The sequence below is a fragment of the Acomys russatus genome, chromosome 4 (genome assembly GCF_903995435.1).
Source record: "Acomys russatus chromosome 4, mAcoRus1.1, whole genome shotgun sequence".
Taxonomy (NCBI): domain Eukaryota; kingdom Metazoa; phylum Chordata; class Mammalia; order Rodentia; family Muridae; genus Acomys; species Acomys russatus.
The window spans coordinates 56374943-56385582 of record NC_067140.1 but is presented as its reverse complement, the minus strand read 5'-3'; the positions used below and the strand labels follow the sequence as shown (position 1 = coordinate 56385582).

Below are 10640 nucleotides of genomic sequence, written 5' to 3'. Positions count from 1 at the left end.
TGCTAATGATGAAAGAACATTTCCATATTAATGAGATGGGTGTGCTTGATTTTTTTTTATATTAAAAAATTAACTCTTACATAAGTATTTGATGTGGCAAAATGTTGAGCATCTCCAATGCCTTTCAGAGTTGATTGATATTTTATTTTATAATCAGCAATGCTAAGGTTATGCCACTTCTGAGAAATGCAGAGTATATATAAAATGACAGGTGTGCGTTTGCCCTGTTTGAGAACTTGTTGCAATTTCTGTCCTAATTTCACCACGCCCTGCTCTTTGGTCCTTTTTTTATGTTTGTTTTTTTATGTTGACATCTTTTTTTTAAAAGATATATGAGCGTGTGTGTGTGTGTGTGTGTGTGTGTGTGCGTGTGTGTGTGTGCGTGCGTGTGTGTGTGTGCGTGTGTGTGTGCGCGTGTGTGCGTGTGTGTGCGTGTGTGTGTGCGTGTGTGTGCGTGTGTGTGTGCGTGTGTGTGTGTGCGTGTGTGTGTGTGCGTGCGTGTGTGTGTGTGTGTGTGTGTGTGTGCGTGTGTGTATGACCTGTATGGGTGTCCTCAGAGGCCAGAAGGTGGTGACAGATCCCTTGGAATTAGAATTACTTGAGGTTGTGAGTTGCCCAAAATCAGTACTGAGAATAGTAAGTGCTTACCCAATGAGATATTAATTGCAAATATATTTTCAGTTAACATTTTCTACTGCATAGAAATGTTTAATCCTTTTCTTCTTTGTCCTTTGTTTTGTTTTGTTTTTGAGACAGAGTCCCATGTAGTCATGGCCTCGAATTTCGTCTGTATCTGAGAATGACCTTGGACTTCTCATTCACCTGCCCTCATCACCCAAGTAGTGAGATTACAAGTGTTTAGTACCCTGCCTGGCTGAAAATAAACCAGTTTTATGCAGTCAGATTTAGAAATGTTTTTGCTTTAGTGTTAATGGTTTCCAAATATTTGTTGAAATTTTTTTCTCTGGGGTCTGGAGGTGTATATCTCACTGGTCAAACACAGGCTTAACATGTATGAGGCCAGCGTTCAATCACCAGCACCAGAGAAAGAAAAGGAAGGAAGGAAAGAAAAAGGGAGGGAGGAAGGAAGAGAGGGAGGGAGAGAAGGAGAGAAGGAATCAATCCTTTCCTGTTATTAGAACGCATATACTGTCTTCTATCAGTTTGACATTTGATGATTTGATGTTTTGTGTGTCAGTCTTATTTATGGTACTGAGATAACAGGTATATGCTCCCATGTTTGGCTTTTTTTTTTCCCCCGAGACAGGGTTTCTCTGTGTAGCCTTGGCTATCCTGGACTCACTTTGTAGACCAGGCTGGCCTTGAACTCACAGTGATCCGCCTGCCTCTGCCTCCCAAGTGCTGCAATTAAAGGTGTGCGCCACCACACGCAGCTTGCTTGGCCTTTTAAAAAGATGTATTTAAAAAATATATGTGTGTGTGTCTGTGTGTAATGTATATATGCATATGTCTGTGTATGTATGTGTGTGTTTGCACAGATGCCCACAGAGTTCAGAAGGAGTTGAAGGCCCCCTGGAGCTGGAATTATAGGTGACTGCGAACCGCCTGACGTGGGTACTGGGAATCAAACTTGGATCCTCCGCAAGAGCAGGACACGCTCTTAACCACTGAGCCATTTCTCTAGCCCTGTAACGACAATTTTATCATTTAATTTAGCTCCATCCTGACCCTTCTCTAGATCTTCTTGTTTTCTTCCAGAACCTTCCTGGGAAGTCAGCTTAGAAGTAGGCACACAGCAGGCAACAGTGACTTCTTATACCTGCCCACAGGATCCGTGCAGTGAGAGGTTGTATGCCCCCCTAGGTCGGAAGTGCCAGGAGAGGTGTAGAGGAAGAAAGTTCCACCAGATCTCTTGCTTCTGTTCAGCTGATTTAACCCAACTGAAGTCAATAGAGGCTCTGCTCTTGAGGCACTGGTAGATGATGAGGAAATTGCCAGCATGGATGAGGTGGCTGGGGTGCATGGGGGTGGGGTGAGGCATGTAGCTGGGCTTCTGTAGCCAGAAGACGACCAAATACTAAGCCATGAGGAATGTCTTGGAGTGGTACATCTGCCCTCAGCAGACCTTACTGGAAAGGATGGAGGGGCAGAGGAAATGGAGCAGGAAAGACTGCTTTGCTCTGAGGACTGGGTAGTACTGTGGTCAGACTGCCGCAGTACCTCCTGCTCCGCCGTCTACATCCTGGCCTCTATTTCCCGACTGCCCAGACTATTGTCCTCTCTTAAGTGATCCCTCTGTCACTGCTGAATCACTGCTCTGCTTAGACATCAATCAACCTTTCCTTCTAAAAGTTCAACTCTGACCATATTGTCCTGCTCAGAAGCCATTGATGGTCTGCCATTGCCTAGAGAGTAACCCTGAATGTAAAACCCGGCCTTTGGGAGGCCACTCTAAGTCCATGGTTTATAGAATGCTGCCATACAACTAAGAACCAGCTTGGGGGTGAGGGCACAGGAGGTCACAGGCCCTACTCCATCCTTCCAGGCTGGCTCCTTTCCTGCTTCCACAGCCTCCCATGTCCCCATCTCTTCCGCCCTCCTATATTAGCTCCCACATCACTCATGCGAGTCATTTGCATATCTTAGCATCCCGTGCCCTTGTTCATTCGGTTTCTGCCTCCTAGGATGCCTCTCCCTCCCATCATAAGCTGTTGAAATCCATTCTTTAAGGCCCATTTCTGATGTTACCTCCTCCAGGAAGCTATCTTGGAAACCACACTGTCCCTCCCCAACCAGAATCCATCTTCCATCCCTGTGTCCTCCAGGCAGCTACTAGTGAGAGGGATTTATGTTGGTTTTCCAGGGACTCCTACCACCCTAGGGAGACCTGAACCTTAGAATTGTTGAGTGCTTAGAAGTATTTGGTTTCCCAGCTGGACTATCTGCAACTTTAAGCCTGGGATTTCTATGTTTAGTAGCATGTAGACAGTAAGTGGATGAACTTAGCTGAATTTGTGAAGTCTAATTAAAGGATGTGGAAATTGTATTTGTGTGCTTATGACAGTGGGGTTGGTGACAAGGGAACACTCGAGATCCAAAAGCTAAAAAAAAGAAAAAAGAAAAAAAAGAAAAGAAAGTCCTATCCTCTCTGGGAGCCAGGCATCCAGAAAGGTTACGAAGATACTGCCGACCACCTTCCACCCATCCTTGCGCTCAGGTCCTACCCGTAGTTCCAAAATATATCCTATCTAGGGCCAGAAAAGCCGGTTGTTGAGCCTCCGGCAAGAGCCCAAACAGGAAACTCCCAGTATGAATTCAGGCAAGCCAGAAGTGAGCCAACATGGGCAGAGATAAGAATCATTGAGGCGGGACAAAGCATCCCCCAAGCTGTGTAGTGGAGGGTTGGTGTCCTCTCCTCACAGGCCTCGCAGGAGGCTAGCAGAAGTCATAGGTCTGGGCCTTTTTCTCATCACAGCTAGAGAGAGTGTTTTCTTTCTTCACCCTCTAATGTAAGGGCCTAAATTTTGGTCCCTGCATCTTGAGAAGTCTCTGCCCACAGCTCCTGGTACCTCAAGCCATGGTCCTGAGGTAGCGTATCTATTCACCTCCCAGAAGAATTGCTATACATCCATCTAAATGAATTAGAGAGAAAGAGCCTTCCTACAGCTTGGCAGAAATATGCTCACACCCCTAGAATGTTCTTCCTACCAACCTGTGGCCACAACCTAGTCATTCTGAACAACGTGGGGGCTGCAGACTGCTGACCCCACTGACCACAGCCCAGACTGCACTTTGCATTTTTCAGGATCTGAAGACCTGTGGTTCTTCTGGTCTTGAGACCCTGGACCCAAGCCTTGGGCCCTGTCCACCCACTAAACCCCTCCCTGAGCTATCCCAGCCACTGCCTAGGGGCAGCCAGGAGGGTGGAGCTCTGAGTCAGAGTATAAGTTCCTGATCTTACTGTCCGGCTGGAGATCCGCCACGATGCTTCAGAGGCAGATGCCTGCTTGGGTTTCCCACTCCCTGTCAGACCCATGCCAAGCAGAAGATGGCAGGTCCTTGGCCTCCTGTGCCCTGAAGGTAAGAATACAGTGATGGTGGGGCAGGGGTGTAGGGGTGGCTGGGGCCAGATGCAGATGGCCAGGAGGTGAAGAGTCTGGGGACTAAGTATGGGAAGCAGCCAGTCCCAGGGAAGCTGATGGGCATTGTATACCTAGCCAGGTTAGCTTGGTAGCCTCTACCTGGGAGCATCTGGGAGAGGTGCTTTAGCCCAGTCTGGACCAGGGTTCCTGGCTAAGGATGGGACAGCTGAGCATACTCACAAATTTTACAAAGCTACATGTAGAAACTTGGGCCATCTAGGGACAGCCAAGCAAGCATCCGGGTTGGACAATGCCTAGTACTGCCAGGGGAGATCCATGTGTGGCCTGTTTTGGTAGTGACTGGTTATTAACCTTGTGGGCATCCTAATCTTGTGTGCTTTGTGAGTATGTGGTATGGGGCATTTCGAAGTGTGAGAATTGGTCGTGTTGCCAGTTAATTGCTGTCAGTTGCCCCCTTGGGCATATGTGTAGCCAAGATCCTTAGGTCTAGACCAACTCTCACTGTCTCCCAGGGAAATCCCTGCATCTGGCAAGGTGCTACTGCTTGAAGCCAAACCTGCCTCCGTTTTTTTCTGTCTGGGCAATAGAAAGATGCCATCCACCTCTCTGTTGGCTGTAGATACACCTGGAGAGGACCATCAGTAGCAAAGCAGTGCCCTTGGCCAGCCCTTCCTAAACCATTGAAGGAATGGAATGAAACCCCCAGGAGGGTTTTGTCCCTTCATAGTGGGAGATGGAGACACTCTAAGGAGCCTAGGGAGGGTTTCCCTGTTGCAGTCCTGAACGGGTTGACAATGCTTCCCCAAAAGGCTTGAGTGTCTAAATGGGCCTCTGATCTGCACTTGTCCTTCACTGACCCTCCAGAACTGTGGGCTAGGAGGAAGCCAATGACTACACCCAGCTGTGGAGAGATGAAGTGGCCTCACCTGCCCAGCTTGCCCTGAGAGGCCCCAGGGAAAGGAGCTCCTATCCTGTCTCCAGTTACTCAGGCCTGGGCCATGGTTTAGGGAGGGAATGCCTGGCTTGGCTAAGCACTGGACCCATCCTTTCTGAAACCCAGCAGTGAGACCCTCCCCAGCCTTTCTCATCCAGGATTCTTGCGGCAGAGATGAAGGGAGGCCATTAAATAGCTTTCGGCTGATTAGCAGAAACAGCTGGCCCTTGGGTTTAGGGACAACTTGAACTAAAGGGAGCTGAAGGTCTGACAGTTGCCTCTGGCTTTAAACTGTCCAGTCACGTCCATGGCTTATATGCTGCCCAAGCCGCTTTCTAGATGAAAAGTACACCAGCCTGGCAAGGCGGTAGGTTTGCACTGAGTCATGGGCCCATCCAAGCTCCATTCTTTCTTTGCTGTACAAGCCTGTGTGATATGTAATCTTCCTCAAACTCATGTGCTCTTCTGGAAGGCAAGGATGATGTTTTCCTTGGAGAGGCTGGCCAGGGGGTTAAGTAAGACTATGTGCAAGGCATCTGGCTCAAGGGTAGAGGCAAGAGCTGGGTTGGTGTACCAGAGGACAGCAAAGTATTTGCCCCTTCTTCACGCCTGAAGAGTCATATCTGTGAAATTAGGGAGAGGGACAGCATAAACGGACAGTCCGTAGATTTCCACCCCTGGAGGCCCTGTAGGTATGTATAAGCTGACAATGTTTCCTGTCTTAGGAGGAAAGTAGAATCCTGACATCCAGCCAGAGGTCAAGGCTAGGGAGGAAGTCCAGGCTGTGCATATCCGCAAGCTGATGATGGGGGGGGGCCTCTCCCACACGGCTCCCCGGAAGCTGCTGCCCATCTCCCTGCCCTGGCCCAGCTGTGCTGACAGCTCCAGAGGCTGAATAAACCTCTGTGCTGTTTGTCTCAACGTTCCTGGCTTGACCTCCAAGCCCCTGAGTGCTTCCTGCTCCTCACCCAGGATCAACCATGTTTCCTCTGAGCCAAAGGTGTACACCTTCTTTACCTGAGGGATGTACCCTAAAAGACAGCACCTGGTCAGGCCTGCAGTTAAATACTTAACTTTCACTCTTATACCAGGCCCAGCCTGCTTCCTGTTTTGGGAGGACACTCGGGTGATAGTGTGACATTAGATATGACCCCAGACCTGAGGCTCAGAGGTGAGGTCAAACTCTGACCCCAGCTGAGAGCTGCCGTAGGTCAAAAGTCTTAGTCCCAGGTTCCGCAGCTTTGACACAAAGCTAGTAATAACTGCCTCGCCAGGTTTTTAGCTGCGTTGCAGGCCACTGCAGGATACTGTGGGCTGTAGAGTGAGGAGGGGTGCCCCATGGGGGTCCCCATTGTGGTGTGGCCAGCTTTGTAATGAGGAAAAGAATTCCAAGACAAGTCAGCGTGAGGCTGAGCTGGGTTTACTAAGTAAAGGTGAGAGATGGAGAAAGAAAGAGGGAGGCAGGGAAGGGGTGGGGGGAGAGAGACTTAAGATACTTTAAAGTGCAAGAATCGAGAGAAAACTGTGCCTAAGTGGTTGGGTGGCGCATGGCTATAAATCTGTGCCTAAGTGGTTGGGTGGCGCATGGCTATAAATCCCCAGCACTTGGGAGGTGGAAGAAGGCGGGAAGGCCAGTTCAAAGCTAGCCTGGGCTGCATAGTGAGTTCAAGGCCAAGGTGCTCTACACAAGACACCAAGTGAAGAAGTCTAGTGATTCTGTACATACATAATGTATAAGGGATTTGTGGCTTTTACCGTGATGTTGCTTAAGGGATGTAATTTACAATCAGGTGGGAAGATTTTTGAAAAGTTTAAAACTTAGGTTAAAAAAAACAAAACAAAACCCAGTGAGCTGGTTTGCTTGTTTTCTTTGTTTTAAACAATGTCCCATTACAGATGAAATTGTAAGGCTTGTGAGGCCTTACATCATTCAGCATAAGGCTGCAGGAGGACCAGTGATACTAAATTCCAAAGCCACCCAAAGTTGGCTCAGTTTTCAGCAAGCCTGGTCCATGGTAGGTTTTTTGGCTGGTTGTTTTAGGGTTTTTGTTGTTGTTTCTAACGCTCTTGTTTGAGATATCTTAAGGGGAAATTAACTCCATGTAGGCAATTTCTACTGATTTTGTCAGTTGTACTCAAACATAAATCCAATTTTGGGGCAACGGGCTTCTTTTCTTTTCCCATGCCCTTTGAATTTTCCTTTTCTCTCTAGACTGATTCGAGGAGGTAGTAAAAATTAGGCAAGAAAATCCACAGAGAGCTGGATATGGTAAGCCTAGCAAGGAAAGGTAGAGGCAAGGGTTGGAGGACAGCCTGGGCTACATGAGAGCTCGCCTCAAAGAAGCTGTCATCACTGCCATCATCATTGTCATCATCGTCGTCGTCATCACCACCACCACCCACCACCTCCAGAGATTATGCATACAGCATGTAGTCTGTGGTAACCCCGTGGTCTTTGATGTTGCTGGTATTGTAGCAGAGAGTTACAGAGGAGAAAGAAATGGCTGCCCTCATTGGTAGGCACTGGGGGTAAAAGACAAGGGAAAACAGATTCCACCTGGACTCCGGGTGCCTCTGAGAAAGTTAGGAGTAGGGCAAGCCTTAGCAGCAGCACACACTCCTGCAAGGTAGTGCTTGCCTCCTCATTCAGCCAGGCCAGGATGTGCTCTGCCCAGGACAGGGTGAGAAATGAGCTCACTGCCTAGAGAAGCCACAGGTCACAGACCACAGGCCACAGACCACAGGCCACAGACCACAGATCACAATGATGTAGTATTGTGTTTAGCCTTTGGCCCAACTCATGGGGCTCACAACAGAATGGTGTTTGGACAAGTTATTGGCCCTGAAGACTTCAAAGCCCTACTCATAGGAGGGATCCTTGGACCTATATGTGTCAGGTTGACCCTTGGTCTGTTCTTGAGGCAACTGTTGGAGAGAAGAAAGAGATCTTGGGATTAAATGTCCCTGCCAGGTGCTGAGGAACTCCTATTCTCAGAATCCTTGTTTTACTGTTGACTGGACTGAATCCACTGAGTAGTCTGGAAAAAAGACGGAAAAGCACTACGCAGATTGCCCCGAGTGGTGTCATTATGAGGACCGTCACTCCTACTCCTTTCACACCAAACTTTGCTTTGCCACAAACCTTAATATTCTTTAAAGAGAAAAGACTGGCCCTGCCTGAAAAAGTCATAGAGTGCTTCTGGCAGCACTGGGAACTACGTGTTAAGTGAGGTGGGCAGACTCCGGTTCCCAGACTTCAACACACAGACATGGTAGGCTGGAGAGTCTGGAGGATTTGTCTCAGTCCAAAGCCAGGAGTGGACAATTCAAAGGCCCGGACTACACCTGGCAACATTCGCAGGTAAAGGACTTCAAGTCTGAGGTTTTAGAAAAGAGGGCCTAAGTCCAAAGAAAAGCCCAAGACTCCTGAGAGAACAGGCATGGAGCCATGTTGGCTTAGGGCAGGGGGGTGGAGGAGCAGAGCTCCTTACCTCGGCAGACTAGGACCCTACTCCAGGAGAGTCTTCCAGAGTCTGGAAATGCAATGGTCTATGGGGAGGTGTCTGAAGCCAAGAACATTCCCACTGTGGGCAGCAAGAGTCCATGCCAGTTTGCTCTATTGTCCTCAATATTAACTCAGCCCATCCTCTACTTTGGATACTTCCTGATTCTCCACCATCTAGGCCAGGGCCTGGCTCACAGTGGCCATTCAAAAACCCTGGGTAAAACTCAGAAGACAGAAGATGATGCTTCTATGCAGAGAGGCAACTGGAAGATACCCTCTAAATGCCATAGTGGCAGGGGACATGTGTTGGTGAGAATACGTGTCTCTGAAGACCAGCCATACAGAGGCAGGTGGATGAATGAAACATAAATTTTGAAACCTGGGGCAGTGAGCCTTGAATAGGTAGAGGAAGTCTAGGAAGAGAGCCATGGTTCTTCCTTGGGCAGTACATGTGATACAGGGACACTTTGAAGGCAAGGGAGATGTGGTTTGGGGGCATCTGGGAAGCAGAAAGTGACAGGATGGAAAGAGGACAGCAGTGGACCCACAGCTAATAAGCAACTTACAGAGGACAATGACAGCCGCTGAGGGAAGGGAGCCTGGCCTCAGGAAGTCAGATACTGGCTTCAGGTGGGTGGGACATGATGGCGGGGCTCTCAGCGAGTGATCAGGACAAGACAGCAAGACAGGTGAAACATCAGCATCGACTGAGCAAGGCTCAGGGTGTATGCCCCCAGGTTCAGCTACTAGGATAGAACACTCAAGGAGAGGCAGAAACCTAAGGGCTCCAGTCCCTGGGGTTAACAATACTGACAGAGTCATTATACAGCCAGCAGTCATCACGCAGACGATTATCTATGCTTGGTCATTGTGAAAGGCAGGCCATTGCACACAAGCCCAGACATCATAGCCATCTCCAGCAAGGCATGGTGAAACAAAGGCAGATGCCTTACTGGAAAAAAGGAGTACAATGGCCAGGGAGGGGCCTGACAGGCGAGGGAACTGAGGTCCGGGGTGGTGGTATGCTCCTGGCATGAGATGTCTAGGCCTCATAGATATAGACCACCCCTCCCAGTCATACTGTGCCTACCTGCAGGGCAAGCTGCCATGTTGGGTGGGCAAGGGAAATGTTTGTGTCTATGTGACTGGAATAAGAAATTATTCACTGGGCAAAGAGAATTGAAACATCTTGGGACTCCCTTAAAGTTCCTTCGGTGCTTGGGTCAGAGCATTCTCTGTCTAACAAACATTTATTCTTGTATATACACATATGTCAACACGGAGGTACAAAGATGAAAGAGCAGCGTGCCTCAGCTCTAGAGTCTTCCACGTAGGAGGAAAGACAAGCCAAAATAAACAATGACAGAACAACACAGCGGTTGATACAAGGCAGGTGGGCAGGGAGGCAAATGTGGAGAGAAGGTCTCCCCAGCAGCACTGGTCGGGAGGTGGTACTTAGGGAGTGACCCTATTTTTTTCCACTCCACAGGAGGGGCCGTTTCCATGCCATACGTTGACAGTGAGGGTCATTGGCATGAAAAACGTCCGGCAGGCTGATACACGTAAGTACCATCCCGCTCCTCCCTCCCGTTTTGGTGGTCCAGATAGAGAAAGGACCTAGCTGTGGCCAGTCAAGCATGTCTCTGTGTATAGAATTCCACAGACTCTGAGCCACTGCTGTGTATCACTAGTGAGTTTAGGGTTGCTGTGGTAATGTAAGAGAGGCCTTTTGGCATCATGGAAGCGGCTGCCAGCCCCTCTCAGAGCCACTTCTCAGGACATGGACCCCAAAGCTGCCTCTTCATCCCCAGCAGCCTTTGTAGCACCTGCCTCTGAAGCCCAGCCTACTCCGTGTGGTTGGATGTTCAGGCCACACTAAGCAGGAATTCCTTATAGACAAGCTTCCCCTTCATCTGGCTCCTGCTGCATTCCTAAGGCACAGGAGCTCGGGGACCCTCTGCTTTGGGAGGAAATGAAGCCACTAGACTGGACTGGAGAAGCCCTACACCTATGTTATGTGTGGTTGTCTACGAAATGAGTTCTCCCCTCGTGTGCACCTCTGCTTGCCTAAACTAGGAAGACAGCCTGGCCTCTCTAGGGAGAGAAAGCTCTATGTCCAGGGTATACAGCTGTGGGG

General features: G+C 49.0%; 1 protein-coding gene across 1 annotated transcript in view; it reads left to right on the top strand.

Annotated features, from left to right (window-relative positions):
• Nucleotides 1–9992: 9992 nt before the first annotated feature.
• Pla2g4e (phospholipase A2 group IVE) overlaps nt 9993–10640 on the top strand; it is a 31802-nt gene continuing 31154 nt past the window's right edge. The window contains exon 1 of the mRNA XM_051144437.1: nt 9993–10065. Coding sequence (XP_051000394.1) covers nt 10038–10065 — 28 coding nt within the window. The 5' untranslated portion in view covers nt 9993–10037. The remainder of the gene's footprint in view (nt 10066–10640) is intronic.